The 17,438-nt window shown below is 39.6% G+C and overlaps 1 protein-coding gene across 2 annotated transcripts; it reads right to left on the bottom strand.

Moving 5' to 3' along the window:
* Nucleotides 1–415: 415 nt before the first annotated feature.
* lonrf4 (LON peptidase N-terminal domain and ring finger 4) lies at nucleotides 416–17,069 on the bottom strand. 2 transcript variants are annotated; one of them, XM_078261266.1, is made up of 12 exons: nucleotides 16,226–17,069; nucleotides 14,026–14,144; nucleotides 13,322–13,444; nucleotides 10,369–10,560; nucleotides 10,141–10,264; nucleotides 9,843–9,918; nucleotides 9,145–9,259; nucleotides 8,271–8,392; nucleotides 8,003–8,161; nucleotides 6,245–6,407; nucleotides 5,979–6,128; nucleotides 416–3,455 (listed from the first exon to the last, which is right to left on the bottom strand). In XM_078261266.1, the coding sequence occupies exons 1-12, from the start codon at nucleotides 16,521–16,523 to the stop codon at nucleotides 3,306–3,308; spliced, it is 1,791 nt and encodes a 596-aa protein (XP_078117392.1). In that variant the 5' UTR covers nucleotides 16,524–17,069; the 3' UTR covers nucleotides 416–3,305. The 2 variants fall into 2 exon arrangements, with proteins under 2 accessions (XP_078117392.1, XP_078117393.1); XM_078261267.1 differs by having other exon boundaries at nucleotides 10,378–10,560.
* Between the last annotated feature and the right edge of the window lie 369 nt (nucleotides 17,070–17,438).

The following is a 17,438-nucleotide window of genomic DNA, read 5'->3' as shown; positions in this document are numbered from 1 at the left end:
GTGGCCCATGACAGGTCATAATGAACATTATGATTAAAAATTAGGTAACTTTTGATATCATATCATTTATCCAACTGGACATTCAGTAGGAATACCCATTCTATCTATTCTAATATCTATTCTAATTTGAATGTCTAACCATAAGAGTAAACCCAAGGCTTCTTTTACTCTGCTGCAGCTGCAGCACTTCACAGTTCTCTCAGTAATTAGAACTGTTTCAATTGCTATCAGTATGTGAGGCACGTTTCACTAACATCACCCCTCTTTACTACCAATTTCTGTCATGCTGTGAATTGTGATAGATTACGCCACTTCCATTTGGCTTGAAATGCCACCTTAATGACCCAAATTGGTCGCATAACATTCAAATCCCTTCAGACACGATACAGCTGCATTAAATGAACATAATGCAGAATTTGCTTTGAAAAGCTTTATTTATAATAACATTTAAAAAGTCATCCAGGGGGCAAGCGAAAACAAAACATTAACAAGATTGAGATCATTTACTGCTCTTGGCTTGGAGGTGGAGGAATGACTGCAAATGAATCAAACAGAAATTGCTTTAGTTTCAGTGGGTTTAAATTTACTTGTGATAACATTGACATATTCATATAACAATGCACGTCTCTCGTTCATACTGCCCACAGAGCACTGACCATCAAACCACATCAGCCAACATTTGCGAGCTGCAGCACAGCGAGAATGACATGACGCTTTTCACAGCCTTTCCCCACATACACAGGTGTAAGACTCGTTCTCACGGGGGCGTTGGAGGACATTTTCCCAATTATACTGCAACTATGGCTATTTGACATCTGCAAGAGCTGCAGACTAACTGAGATGAAAAGTCATGACTGTGCTGCAATAAATAGTTGACCCTATTGACAGATTATAGGCAAATTAAACATTGAATTGGCCAATAGTTAGATCATATTTCCAATATATTTAGCATTTTATTATAAAGTAAAATAGCACTTTAAGATTACGTTCTGTAAACCAATATGAGACCAATTGCTGTGATTAACCTCAACATCACTATTTTATGCAATGAGAGGCATCTATAAGTAATAAAGGAGACACAGAAATATGCATTATTTGAAAAAGAGAGGAAAATGAACAACAAGCTGCAACTGAGCATCAGAAAGCAAAACACACAAAATGATTTCACTGTTTCAAAATATTTTCTTCTCTGATAAGATGTCGAACAGTGGAGTGGACGTCACCTCATTACTCATGTGTTTACCACAAGGCCTATGAGGCTGGTCATGCAACACATTCTACAAGAACCTCAATCCCTTTATATTTGTGAGTGAGCTTTGATCATATCTGGATGCAGCAAGAAACTGACCTCTATGATACATGTAATCCTTCAGTGAATTCAACATCTTTGGAGAAAAGATGTGATAACTGGCACAATAAAGTCTCTTTTGACTCCAATTTCAATCCCAGATGGTTTAAAAAACATCAGCATATTTACTGAGGTTGACTAACCCATTTTAAAAGATGGTGCAAACTGTGTAATGTCAGAGTTCAGTGGTTAGCCTGTTTATAAGGTAACCAATGCTGCCCCAGTATCCATCAGTGTATCCAATGGTTCACCCTTTAGTGGGACATTGTTATGCATTTCCAAGTCTCACGATTACCCCTTTTATCTTAAGCTATATCGACAATATCACACTAGCAGGGCTGCTGAATCTATGATTGCATTTGCTGGACTAATTCTTACTGTTCAACGTGATATGTTGGCCATGAAAAGATGGTAGTTCAATATCCACCATACAAAAGGCAGGATGGCTGAAGACCTCAGAGTCCATTATGTAGGCAAACATAAACACAGTGACCATTGGCCAACTATTCCTACAAAACACATAACAAAAATATCTATGGCACATTTATCAGTATTTGTTAATTAATTAACTATGAGTAACATTGCAGTTTTAACATTCCATGGAATGCCCTGTATCAATAAAAATCAATGGCAATAAATGACTCACAGTCCATTATATATGTGGTGTAGAAACTCTTAAGACTTGCAGGTCTCCTGAGTTGGCCCAGGCACTCAAAGGCACCATGACTGGTGGTAGAGGGGCCAGACAGACAGGGAGACGCACCAGGGGCCAGACGGAGGTGATGTGGCCTACACAGAGGCACCGCAGGGGCACTCAACCCTAGTCAGACCCTAGCTAAATTATTTTTCTCTGCACAAGAGATGTTAAACACTGTGTCCTGGACTAATGCTTCATTTATAACCCCACGTCAGGGAACTGGATGTGACAGTAGCTGTTATCAGGGGTGACACCATATGACATTTAAAACAAAATACTCAGCCAATGAAAATGGTGACTGAGAAAAAAATGACTTCTTATTTACAGCTGACGGTGCTGCATCCATCGCCATATCACCATCCATAGTCACACAGCTTCATATACTGTAAAACAAAGCTGCTATGCCTCCCATTCACTGACCCTCATCTACTCATTGTTATGATTTCACAGAATACTTTCCCTGCCAGATGATGACAAACTGCATCCAGAGAGACATCCAGCAGTCACAGCAGCAGCTTTCATTCAAAAGATCCTTCAGTTATTATTATTGCAATATCTAATACTAAATAGGGGTCTTTTAAGGTATAAAATGAGCCATAGTCGATGGCTGCCAAGGCCAATAGTTGCATCTAAAATATAAGCATCACAAGTAGTGCCCTTAAGCAATATCTAAATAACTTTAATCCTCTGATGTGTGTAGTCCTGAACAATTGTCTACAAATCTAAAAAGAAATTGTGTGCCATTATTGTTTATCCCCACTCCAAACTTAGCTATGTTAATGCAAAGAGTCTGATTTGAATAGGCAAGACATGACAGTACAGTATACTGTATTAACTTGGCTGATGCTGCATGTTCTTCATTTTTATGAACAGAAACTTTGAACTGATTTAGCTGATCAACAAATATATTACTACTTTTGATGGATCTAAATAAGACGCATCTTTGGTCAGCCCTGTAGTTCTTACTGCTGCAGCAAGCACAACGTTTATTCAGAAACTAGTCTGAACCCTTCAATTCCTGGGGAACAAAATGGTGCAAGAAAGATAACACATGCAAACTCAAACACCAAAACCCAACTCTGTACAACTGCACTGTGTTTTGTTATAAAATCACTTTCTGTCTGCTATTGACCAGATGGTTTGGCCTTTAGCTGTGACTTTAAGTTTCAGAGTACACCCAAGCCCAAACTCTGTGGCATGGATGCACTGATTGGTTTTCATCAGCTAGTTGTGGTCGCAATATCCACGGAGCTGTGGGGTCTAGCTCTGAGAGAAGTACTCCAAAACGAGGCGGAGGTGTCCCAAGCGGTCTTTGAGCGAGGTCAGGGACAGGACAGTGGTTTGATAGGCAGGGTCCAATTGGAGGACCGACAGCAGCCACCAGCACCAGGCCGGACCGTTGGACGAGGCCTAGAGGATCGGAACAAAGAGGTAGAACACAAACATGATTATCATGAAAATGCATAAAGTACCACACCATCCTATTAGCCTTTTTAGTATGAATCACTTGAAATGACTGCTTCCCAACTGTGGTAGAAGCTGCATTAGCCTGCATTTACACTGCCTGCGTCGGCCATCTTTCCATTCATTTTGAACGGGGGTAGTGCATTTAGGCTGTGGCGGTGGGTGCCGCAGGTAGGGCTGGGTTTCATTCCAAAATGTTTGATACCGGTACCGATACTAATACCGCGACTTCCAATACCGGTTCCTAAACTATAGTTTTTTCGATACCAATTTAATAAAACAAAACAAAATTACAACATTACACATTACAGCACCATTTAAAAAAATTACAAAAATTCAGCTCTTACTACATGAGCCCTGTCTCTGTGTGTAACGTAGAGGTTTTCCTGCGTGTCTCTACAACGTGTAACATTAGACAGCCAATCACAGACATTATTAGATCTTGGTAGAAGCATGCTGCATGCTGATTGGCTCACTGACGCTGATGAGATTTACTTCTTAGTTATTGAAATTGGGTATTGAATGACGAAGCATTTATTCGATACTCGATACTTAAGAGCAGTGATCATCAACAGGGGGTCAGGGACCCCTAGGGGGTCCTCAGAGTCAATGCAGGGGGGCCTCCAAATTCTTCTTAATTTTTGAAAGATTTTTCAAAAATTAAAGTCTTAACATGAATCCAACATATTAGCAAATATAAATCCCCACTGCTTACTGGCCTATAGGTAAGGTAGTCACTAAGGCCATCCACGTTTTGAGGCGGTGTGTCCCATACAGTAAACAGGAAACATCACTGCCTCTATCACTGCCACAAGAAAGTTTTAAAACGCTCGATGGTGTTTTAAGCCCTCAACGTCTCCTTCCAGGCAGCGCTGCGACCGCTGACTTCAAGGCACCTAACCCTAACCATAACCATAACCATTGCCTAATCCTAGTGCCTTCCAGGCAGCGCTGCCTGGAAGGAGACATTGGGTGCTTAAAACACCGATAAACCTTTAAAACACTATGAGGGCAAAATACGAAACATAAGCACTGAACTGCCCAGGAGTTTGTGTAACAGCTGACTGTTTCCTGCAAACAATAAAGCACGGTTGACTTTTTTTTTTTCCCCTTTCTTTTTTTCTCCGTGAAATGAAGCTGCCTTCAAATGCGGTTGAAAACGTTGAGATCTATAAACAATCTGACATAAAACAGTAATTGTGAAATATAAAGTCTACTTTTGCTACATTGGGGGATTAAAGAACACAACAGGACGTCACACAAATGGGACATTTAAGTGACACTCCCACAACGCTGCACCACCCTGCAGAAAATCATCGGATCCCCTTTTCCTGATTTTAACGCAGCCTTAGACATGAAGAAATGTATGGTTTGTGCATTGTGCATACATTGTGCATTGTCATGGTTGAAATTTTGGGGGGCCTCAGTCCTTCACACTTGGCATGGTTTATGTGAGGAGGCTCTAGGTGTCTGGAGGTTGAGATCAGATGAAGACCTTGTAGATGTTCCCGACTTCCACGATAAATACCTGGACCAAGGGTTGTTTGCCTCCCTCCTGGTGGCGTGATTCTACGTGAGGCATGCTGTATAAAGCTGAGTGAATGTACATGCTACTTTAAGTTTTTGGTATGTCTGTGTATATGCATGTTGTACCAAGAGCTTCTCTGATCAGATTTGTGTTGTAATAAATATATACGTATATACTGTATATTAAAGTAAGGACAACTCATCTTTCATTCATGCATGTGAAGATTGACCGTGAGGTTTCCATATCACCATCTTTTCATGCATACTGTAACGTTTTGTTGGAGTAGTTTCTCACACTCCAACGAGCCAATGATTTCCATTCATTCAACTGAAACTACAGTATATCCCAATGAACATAATGTCTGTTTTTATTGTGGCCAAAGTTAATGTTACCACTGTGCAGTAATGACGTAGTGGAGCTCTGAGTGGAGTTTGATTGGAAATCTCTGCACTGCATCCATTAACATGAAACAATAACTGAACTTTGAGAAAAAATAAAAGCAGATATTATTTTCTTTGTAAAGAATTACTTACTAATAGTTTAATTTAATTTGAAATAATGTTAATAGATGAATGGAGCATAGACAAAACAAAATTCAATCAAATCAAAGGCAGGCGTTGGTGTGCAGGAATGTTTAGTGTACATGATTTGGAATAAGTGGAAATGCTAATTAGCCACTACATGTGTTTGATGACTGGAAACTCTGTGGATGCATTCCCCTTTAGGTGAGGCAACCGGAGGTAACACTTACAGAGGCATGAATAGAAAAAATAATAAATCAAATGAACACTCCCCATTTTTAACATCGCTATGGTCAGTAAGGAAACATGATCATTTCAGTGGTGGACAACGTGCCAAAAAACAAGTTAATGCTCAGTGGTTCCTGGACACTGTTGGAGAATGTGTTGTTTTAGAATTAGAGCTACCAGTAAGGCTCCAACCTGAACGTTTTCCTCCTTATCTGGCATGGTGCCGTACTGTCTGTTGATCTGCTCACGAATGCGGGTGCCAAGGCGCTGGTACCAGTCCTGAGCCTGCTGGTACACACTATCATGGAGACTCTCCAAAAGCTCCAACTCACTACCATCAACCTGGAAGAGAGAGGACACATAGACAAGAAAACAGTCAAGAGGGAGAAGATGTACGGTGTTGGAGTTGTAATATTCTCAGTTTGTATCTTCTTCAGATGTAGCTGTAGTACCCTTACCTTGAGGTCCTCCAGGTACTCTATATCAGCGGTGTGGTAGCCATCTCTCTGACCTCTCTTAAGCACCTTGTATCTGCTGCCACCCACTGCGTCCACAAAGGACCGCCCATCGGGCAGCAGCTCCAGACTGTGGATCTCCAACATGCAGCCATAGTCTGCAAACCTGAAGCACAACCATTAAAATCTTAAATTCATACACCTTTATTTATTTGTTAATGTGATTTTTGCTGTACTAGATAAAACAATCAAAAATTGGGCAGAATGTTTCATACTCATTTTCGTGCAAAAAAGTTCACAAACAAAACAAAATCAACCACGAAACATCTCTTCACAGGAAAAAAAAAATCCATGAATATTATTTCCTGTTGCTGGATTCGAAAGCTGTGGAAAGTAACTATGCCGTACTTCAATACAACTGTAAGGTACTTTTAATTGAGTATTTTCATTTTCTCCTACTTGCCTATTGTACGTTTTACTTCTCTATTTTTATAGCTTTAGTTACTTTACATATTCATATTAATTATACAAAATATTATGAATAATCAATGATGTATTAAAGTGGATAAAGAGGAGACTTTATTGATCTGGTGTTGAAATTCATAAGCTACCTGCCAAGTCAAACTTCCGCTGTTATTTTGGTGAAAGTAACGCAAAAGTAGTGTAAAGCATTACAATTCAGAGACAGTAACATTGTAATATAACTAATTAATCTCAAAGGACAGTAACTAGTAATCTATAATGTATTACATTTTGGAAGTAACTTTCCCAACACTGTTGGTCAAAGACAGGGATAGGATGCTTGGTGTAGGAGAGTCAATGACCAAGCCAGGGCTGCTACCTTCCATTCACACACTACTTTTTATTGACACATGAAAAACCTCATCTTGGTATAAGCTCATCAAAGTGTCTTGTCATTGCCATGTTATAGTGTAAGGGGAAACTAATCTCACAAGTTTTTCTGAAACATCTTTTAAGGGGGGGTCCACTGCCTGGTTGTAAATGAGGCAGACTTAGACAAAAAGGTTTATAAAAACTTGCATAATCAATATAATGAGCTACAGAAACAAAATTATTTTATATAACATTATTTTGCAAATCTTTTGACTATTTCAACATTACTTTAGATCAGAGATCTTCAACAGGGGGTCCAGGACCCCTAGGGGGGCCTTAGAGTTACTGTGGGGGGGACCCACTAAATGATGGTATAATGTATAATAATTTGTATAATGTTTTGAAATGTTTGTCAAAAGTCAAAATGTCTTAACATGAATCCAACATATTATAAGCAAATATAAATCGGCCTATTTGTGAAATAAAGACACTGATGATGGTTTACTAGCCTATAGGTAAGGTAGTCATCCACAGATCCAGTTCATCCTAAGGATTCACTGTGCCACATGTATGTTTGACATTAAAACATGATTTATAAAATCATGCCAACTATTATTATTTTAATACCTTAGTATTCTATGCACTAAAAATTGTATATATAAAGGCTTTAGGCCGCTCTACATGTTATTGTAGGCCCAGTTAATTATGCAACAAATTTTATGCAATACAGCCTATGTAATAAAGGGTCCTTCTCTCTTTCAGCTAAGGGGTCCTTGGCTTAAAAAACATTGAAAACCCCTGGTTTAGATAATTGGATATTTATCAATAATGATGCTGGGGAATTTAATACCACACAATGGAACTAGGAACAAATGTCTGGTGGAGGATGAAAATGTCCAGAGGACACAGACTGGTGACCATACATACCCCTTGCCATGCTCATAGCTGCACATGCCAAACTTCTTGGTGCCAGTCTCCATGCAGCGACGCATCATCAGCCGATATCGAGGCTCGAAGATGTGCAGGGGGCAGGGCAGTCCAGGGTAGGCCACCGTGCAAACGAATATAGGGATGTCCTTAGTTAGACTACAAAGTAAGAGATCAAAAGAAATAAGGGAGAGAATTGTGAGAATAAGGCACCAGTTAAAGTTTCTAGAACAAATCACAAGTGTAGATGGGTGAGGTGAGTGCATACTTGGACAGTTCAGCCATCTCAGCATCATGGACCTGCTTCCTCTCAGCCAACTGTGAGGGGAAAAGGCGGGCCATGATGTCCTGAAGCAGAACTGTGGGGTTGTACTTCCTGTTTTTAAAGAACTGAGAAGAGAAAAGTAAGAGCCATTATAGTAACATTATAATGCTTATTGGCAATTATACATAATATTTGTTACAGTAAAACAATCCACTGCATTGCAACAAAAGAAAAAAACACAAGCATTAAAATGTGTACTTTGGTTTAACACAGTCCTGCAATGCATTTGTGGATACAAAATATACAGGTAGATGTATCAATTTAGTATCTTATGTTAATGTTGTCTCAGCTGTGTAAGTGAGTAGACAAATGCATGCATACAGTTGTTATGACAGTATTAATTATCATAGATGGGATCATTTATAACCAGGAAGTTATCCTTTCCTGTATCTTTATGTGAATTTGTTAACAGATTAGAGGTGTATAAAAAAGCAAGTATGATTAGTAGATTCCCCCCTCCTCACTGTCACAAAGCTGCTGATACATCTCCCCCTGCCTGAGCTAAATGTGGTGTTATTGCCACAATGCGGAGACAATAAAATAACAAAGCATTAACAATTAAACAGCTTTTACAGATGATTGTTTGGGCTTTTTTTGAATGGACAGATGAAGACAGGCAGAGAGAGGGGGGGTGACATGCAGCATTAGGGACTGAGCCTTGGTACATGGGGCGCACGCTCAACCAGGTGAGCTACCAACCTTGGCGCTCCAACAATTAAACAGCTTTTAAAGTGGAGTCGTCCACGTGCTAAAAACACGATCTAGCAACCTTTTTTTAGTTTAAAACAGACGTATGACAGTGTCTGTAGGTGGTTACCTCTTGTAGGGGCTGTTTGCAGAGTGGACAGCGGAGGTTGTGGTCCAGACTCCTCTCTATGCAGTTTTTACAGAAGGTGTGACCACAGGGAGTAGTGACTGGCTCAAAAAACAACCTGCAGAGGACAGAAAAAGATATGTTTAAAGCCCAGGAAGGATGTTCATGCTATTTGTCATTACCACAATTATTTTGGTCAATATTGAACTCATGATTATTTGTTAATTATGATTACTCATTAGGAATCGACCGATACTGTTTTTCCAAGGCCGATACCGATTAGTAGTTAATAAAACCGATAACCAATATGCATATACAGTGAAAATGAAAATCTTAAAGTCAAAATTAAGATTTTGAATGTTACAAAATCCAACACAAAACTTTGTTTAGATGCTTTAAGCAATTATTTAATAAATTAGAAATGTTCAACAGAACACCCAGAGAGTCAGATAGTGTACACTAAATGTGAGGTGCAAAATAATTGTTCTCGATTACATTAATTTTGTGATCGTTAGGAGCCTAAATCAAAATTGCAATCAAAATTTGAATAATTGCACCGCCCTGGTGCATACTGTACGCGTGCTAACCATTAACCAGCGAGAGGAGAATAGAATATAAAGCTGATACTATGTGACACTACAGCAGACAAGGTACAGACAGCAATGCATTAGTGATTAGAGTGAATACTCCAGGACACTGACCTAATGCAGAGAGGGCACTCAAAGTCTGACACAGTGAGAACACTCAGACGTTTCTCCCTGCTGTGACCATTTTCACCTAAGAGAGAGGGAGAGAGAAAATTCACAGTTAAGCTTTATGATAAGTTTGCCCCTGCTGACAACGAGCTAGCAATTATTATGTAATTTCAAACCATCTGGTGGGTGTTATGGTAAAGCTGATGTAGCAACAGTGACAAAGATGATTCATGATGAGGACACTGATGGTGAAGTTGACAGTCAATTTATAATACAGTAAATGTGTGTATGTGTATACACATACCCTTGCCATGCCCATCTTCCTTCCTCATCATCTCTTCGTCCTCTTCAGCAGCAGGGAGGAAGGAGACAGCTTGGCAGAGGCTGAGGCAGCACTCAGTACCCGTATCATGCTGCACCTTCGAGCCCTGCAGACAGTTTCATCTGTTAGGAATCACAGTAGATTTGCATTCAAACACTTCCCATAACCAAGTGTTAAAGTGCACACAAGAGCCATTAACATTCTCCTCACCCAGCTTACCTGGTGTACCTCTCTCCTCCCTTTTCCCTCATCCCCACATAGATGTTTGAGCCCCTCAGGGTGACTTGGCCCCTGGGAGTCACTGACGCTGGTAATGGGGCAGGGACCTTTCAAGTACTCGGACACCAGTTGCAAGATACAGGACGCCTCGTCCGTCACTGCCATGCCCTCTGCCTCCAGAATCTGCCATACGGATCCATGTCATGATACAAATGAGTCACATATAGGTGTTAAGATAAATGGGTTTGTTTTCAGCCAGTGCTGTAAACTCAAATTAAAAATACATTTTAAAAAAATTATAAATTGTAGGCCTATTTGGAAATAAAATGTTCAGTTAAATGTTGACATTTGATACACTTTGCATGTAAAATTTAAAATTAACTAATTTCTAAAATTGCAAGATTGAAGATATTGTATGTGAATTACAACAGCGTATTAGGGCCATTGTAGGTTAAAAAAAAAAAAGAATAGAATAAACTCCAAGATTTAATTTACTAATTTAAAACTCGGAGCCACGTCACTTCACTTTGCAAGGTTGGAACAACCTCATCACACCGCCGCGTGTCGTGTATGCAGTGAATGACCTCATCAAATTATACTTTGCAATCAGTGTTTTGCCTACTTCGCCCATTATTTATTTAATTTATAATTATGTTCAGACATCAATCAGAATGTCTTGTATTGGAGATTTGTTATTTTGTTTGTGATTGCTATAATTGTGATAATTATTATGATGTGATATCAGATAGGGTGACGTGGTCTGTAGGCGTGGGGAGCCCTTTAATTTAGGACAGGTGAACAGGTGTTTAGGGTAGCGAAAGAGCAAATCATTTTCAACCGCGTAACAACAGAGTACTTGTTATAGAGTACAAATGATTTTTTTTTTAAGTTTAATTGATGTATTTTTGGTGTTTCTCATTTAATAAAAAGGTCAAATCATGACATTAAGAACAACATGTGCGTCGATTTGTTGACCGCTCCCTGCAAAGTTGAAAATTGCCCGTCTAAAAGCCAGGAAGCAGATACTGCCGCAACTAAAGCAAAAATAAAAACCCTGTTAGAATATGAAACAACAACATGGAACAATTTACAAAAGGATTTTCAAAACCTGGAAGGACTGGGATGGAAACATATCAGGATGAGCATGTGGATGAAAAGACCCCTGGCCCAGAAGAAGGAGGCAAAATCAGCTGTGTTTAGCAGAACAGAGGCAAGCCTATCACAACTGCATTTGCTGAGCTAGGAGCTATACCTAAAACACACTTACAAAGAATGATTCAGGCTCACCAGATTCCATACCAGGCCATGACCATACAGCAATAACAAACCCAAATATCCAAAGTTGTTGTTTCCGATGGACCACACAGACAAAGTGAGACACCTCAGAGCTTTGACCTCCCAACCATTATGCAACGACAGACAGACTTGGCAAACCTGCTTGTGATGCAGCAGAAGCAGGCCTCCTAGAAGAGAGGTACCGCGGATTGACGGCAATCTTTTGACTTTCCGACTGTTAACAGCCTTTCAAACATAACCTGATCCCCAACCTCAACGTGAAGAGATGAGTTTGTACTCTTTTACTCTTTGAAGTTTCACACCTTGAGGATTGAATAATCTGATTATCTGTCGTACTGTGTGCTGTTGTACTACAAATCCCATTTGAAATGAATGACACGTGATTATTGTTGATTAAAAAAATAAAAATACATATATATTATATATCTTTATATTTTTATTAATACATTTTTTTCTTCTTCTTAGTTTCTTACTTTTCTCCTCCTTAATGTGTTGGCACATGTTCGTGCATATACTGTAAATAGTAGCACAATTAGGATGTATGCAAACTTATTGTGTATTTACTTGTATATATTTTTTATTTTATTTTATTTATTTATTTTATTTATTTTTGAGTATTTTTTTATGGGAGGGGATGAGTCGATGTTGAAGGAGTCAGGCTTGGGAGTGCTGTGTGTATGTATTTTGTGTTTTGTATTTCCTGTATAATTGTCTAAGGACCCCCTCGAAAATGAGATGATTCATCTCTGAAAATACTCAGAAATTGCCCGTGGATGTTACCAGCAATATCCTTGCATCGGTCCATTGTGTTGTTGTTCCTGACCACCTCATCCAAATGAATACGTTGTTTTCTTCTGAATGGGCATTGTCGCTTCAAAGTTTGTATGCTTATGATAATGGTGATTCTGGGCTAAAGTTACAAGTACATCCTTATTGCTGAATACAGATGCAAAGTATAATTTGATAAGGTCATCCCCTGCAGGCATCAAACACGTGAGGAGGTTGATCCAACCTTGGAAAGGGAAGCAATGTGGTTCCTTGACAGTTTGAGAGTTTTTCTTCTTTTCTTTTAATTTTTTCAGAAGTTAATAAGTATCAATACTTCTACTATTACTACCACTTCTGCTGATGATGATAATAACAATAATAACAACAACAACAACAACAACAACAACAACAATAATAATAAAATACAAACCCCACACTAATTAAAACTAAAGTGATTTTTAAAGCAAAGCAAAATTAGAAACTAATGAAACAATTTCGATAAAAAACTAATTATTATAGTTCTGAATACATGAATCCTAATCATGATTTCATGATAATCAACTCTGTCCCATCCTTTATTAATGAGTTAATTGATCACCTCACAGATCTGTACGTGATGTGTGCAGGTCTGATAACAATGCTATCGGGGCAATCTGTTTATACTGCAGCTTAACTACAGGGCCAAAGTTGTTTAATTAAACTTGCTACTTGCCAGTCTGCATCTTGCTTGCATAAAAGAATAAAAACATACACTTTTATCATTTTATACAAATACTACCCTCGCCGGTTTATACAATAGATCCCACATGTTCCAATTCACGTCTCGGTGTAACTTTACATTAAATGCACCTCTGATGAGCAGTCAGAAAGATGAACAAACCTTCTTGATCTGGCTCTTTGCAGGGACAAAGTCAGCATGAAGTTTTAGGCAACGGTAGAACTGGATGAGGGCGTCTGTCTGCTGACCCAATTCCAGCAGTACAGTCCCTTTACGAAAGAAGCCCTGCATAAAGAGAAAAGTTACATCAGCACATGACTATGTAGGACTGAATGACACACGAAAGCGTCTTACGCCAGAGAACATAACAATTCTAATCAATCTCATCAATATGTTTATCTGAATTACTTTGTAGTATGATAACACTTATTTTACTAAAGCTAAATAATCATGCTTGATTAGTGGTGTGATGTGACATTTGTATGTGATATAACACATCTCCAGAAAAAGATATTAAACAATATAAATGACTGTAGATCATTGGAATTTCTGCATTTGCAGTGAGCCACCCACTGGCATGACATTATGATATCAGTAGCTGTTTGCATAACCGTGTAAATGACATAACATCAACACAAGTAGAGGTCAGCTTTGCACACAAAGACAAAAAAAGGGAGGGGGAAAAGCCAGCACTGTTTCTTTATGGTTATGTACCAACCAGTGGAGTGCATGTTGGGTTAGATTCAGCTCTGGCGTGAACTGAGGTGAAGTGTAAATGGATAACGTCAACAGATTTCTTTGTGTGGAAAAAGACATCATAAAAGCAAGACGTAATGTGTCTGTCCAACACTGTCAATGTCTCTCACCTCAGTCCAGCTAGGACGAAGGCAGCAGAGGAAGTCGAGGTCTGTCAGAGCATCAGAGAAACGCATCAGGCCCCAGTTAGCTTCAGCCCTGTACACCTTCAAACTCTGATCATCTGGGACTACGGACGCAAAAAAACAAACAGAAGAAAAGAAAGAGAGGATATATAATTTGACCAGTTCTTTGAAGAATGGTGGCTTTAATGCTTAGACTCTATTTGCACGCCTTTCTACACACAAACATTCAACATGTAATGACAGGCACGGATCAGCAGCCTCAGAACAAGTGGTTCTGTTTGCTTTAAAACATTAAGGAAATCCAAACACTGCACAGCAAGACCTCAATGATATGCATTAAATGCTATTTCTTAGTCGCGTCTGTTTTAAGATTGTAAAAATGCAATTCATATAAGCTTTAAATAACAACTTTTTTGTTCTTGAATACTAAAACAATGTTACAGGTATCAGAAAATACCATCTGATGGGGAGTTTAGGTATCAGGGGAGAAGAAGTGCAGTGTAGAGTAGGTGTATCCCTGCCCAAAACATTTTTTTCTTTCTTTGATGATCAGGTTTTGTCATCAGGATTTGTACACAGAAAAGGTACAGTGTAAATTGTGTGTTTACCGCTACATAAATGTTGTATGTGCACAACCACTTCCCACTTCTGTTGAAGTTTAACTGTGCTTATGTGTCTCACAAATACTCCAATATACCTGCGACACCATTGTGCATTCAAGGTTCAAAGAGTCGCTATTACCTAAAGCTGTTGCTCCAGGCCAGCCATGCTTATATTTGACAATGTGCTGGCCTTAATTACACAGGGTTCATACAGCTTTTTAAGAGTAAAGTTCAAGCTTTTTTAAGCACTTTCAAGACTTTGTACAAACCCTGAATTAGACAGTGCTTAACAACACCCACATTATGAAATAATAAATTATAACGTTAAGGCACAAACTCAAACTTCCAATGACAAGAGAAAAGCTGATGTTAACAAACCTGACCAGAGATCATTACACAAGAACCAAGAGGGCAGGAGCAATGTTTAAGTAGCAGTATTTAATTGTGTTGACAGACATGGCAAATGTAGGTTATTCAACAGGATGCTGATTCACTGAAGCACACACACTCCTACGGTCCCCAGGACACCTACTGGCTAGACAAACTCATCTAGGGCAGAAGTTGTCCCTCTTACCTCCTCACTGCTGCATGGAGAAAATAAGGGCAATTGCACACAGAGGCAACTGCATTGGATCAGTTAGCAAACAGATAAAGTAGTATAGAGGGTCTGTTTGCAGAGGTGTTTCTATGAATCCTGCTAAACGTATTACACCACATCCTCTTAAACATGATTTGCCTGCAGAAATGTGCAGAAAGCTTGCTCTAAAATCAGAACTGGGCATGTCCAATATTTGTTTGCAGATAACAGCTGTCATTACTGCTTTTTTATACTGTGTGACTGACATAGACAGAAGGAGAACATGTTAAACCAGACTAATGTAGCTTAACTTTCTCCAGTGCATCTTTATTATTCTGCACATACAATTAGTTTAATTTTTTGTTCTTTGCCTAAAGGGTTCACTATGTACACAAAGGACAACTCTTAAGAGTCAGGAAGAAGGCGAGTCTGAAGACTGACCCAGTTATACATTCAGGGAATCAATAGCCTTGGGCAGTGGATATAATGAATCCCATGGCATCCGAATCTGTAGGCTACTTGAGACACCAAGTTCCTTCTCCTTTCTGTCATTACACCTCCTGTACCTCACTCTGTGCACATTATGACTGTGTTCTGGAGAGCAGATTGGGATGCACCATCAGTCACCATCACTGGCCACCAGCCCAAACTGTGAGCAGTGCGTACAAGTGGGACTCCTCTTACTGAACTGTGATCTTTGTTAACTGTTCATCCAAGCAGACTTGCAGGCATCCCTTTAGCACTGAACCTAAATATACACCAAACAAACGTCTGTATTCATTGTGTCTGCTGTTGTTATGATCAGTGTTCAAAATTAACTTCTTCGCCAGCGAGCCAAATGGCTGGTAAAGGTTCAAATTTTACCATCATCTTAATAGATTACCATTGTTTTTTTGGCTTGTAAGTGAAGCAAACCTACCAGCCGCGTGTGTATTTTACCAGCATTTGGCTGGTAAATGATGCCAATTTTGAACCCTGGTTATGATGTTATGCATGCGTCCCTTACCTAAATGTAGCGCCTCATTCGCGATGCGTAAAGCTTCCATGAACTCGTTGGCTTTGAGCTTCTCTTGTATTTGGCACTTCGTCTTTGTCTCGTCGGGGCAGCACTTTTCAACGACGCTGATAAGCAAAACGTTGTTCTTCATGATTTTCACCTCTCTTTGTTTTAACCTCTCTTTGCACGACGGGCAATTGGACGGAAGGTAGCCCCCAACGCATCTCCGGCAGAACGTGTGGCCGCACGACATGGTCACCGGCTCGCACATCAGGAAGAGGCAGAGCGGACACTCCAGCAGATCCATGGTGGATGGCTTATGTCACCGGAAAAACGTCCAACTGGAAAATGTGATGCTTTTTTCTTCAAAGCAATGCGGACGGAAAGGCTTGTCTGTGTAATAGTAATGCATGGACCATTGAAATAACACACTGTGACAACTAGCGATACAGTAAATGTGTCCCTTCTTTGATAATCTACTCAAACCCGGCCGGTTTCTGTCTAGCTAGGCTAATGTTACTGCTAATTTAAGCTATCATATAATTACTTTACACATTCCCTTTGTAGATAAAAATGTATCCATTGACACTATTCATTCTCAGCCCTAACTTAGTCTTTGGTTTGGGGCACATACCGTCTACCCCTTTCAAGCAGGTTGAATAAACCAAACTCAGCTCAATGCTCCGCTTTCCTCGCCGCTCGGAACTCCATGAACCACGACAGAATAAATATTCTGTTTCATTAATATTCTTTCTTTTTAGTTGTCAGTGTCCGCTTTTAACCCCTGTTACGACGTATCTAGAGCCACAAAGCTGGGTTACTGTGTAACACCATTACGTTACATAAATAAAGACCACGTGACACAGCAGTGCGCAATCCGATTGGATGAAGGATGGCTTTCCGCCCTGTTGTGAAACACAAGGATGCCAAGTTTCATAACATAATTTCTGCGACAAAAGTTCTTCGCGTTTTATTCGGTATAATTAACACATCTGGGGGGTGGACATGAGTTGATAGTCTCGTGCGTCTAGTCGATGGAGTAATCATTAAACTAAAGAGTGATATGGAAATGACCCTGTCGCGGGGTAGGGAATCCCAGCAGAGGGTAACAGTAAGGGGGCGGGGTGGCAGAATGACATAAACCCAGTCGTGTTCGTCCCATAGCCTGTGTAAAATAGGTCCATCCCCAGTTTTTCCTTACATACCTGAAAGAATAGGCCAC

The sequence above is a fragment of the Sander vitreus genome, chromosome 10, assembly GCF_031162955.1.
Source record: "Sander vitreus isolate 19-12246 chromosome 10, sanVit1, whole genome shotgun sequence".
NCBI lineage: Eukaryota > Metazoa > Chordata > Actinopteri > Perciformes > Percidae > Sander > Sander vitreus.
Note: the sequence above shows the minus strand (reverse complement) of the source record. Positions and strands in the feature narration are given on the sequence as shown.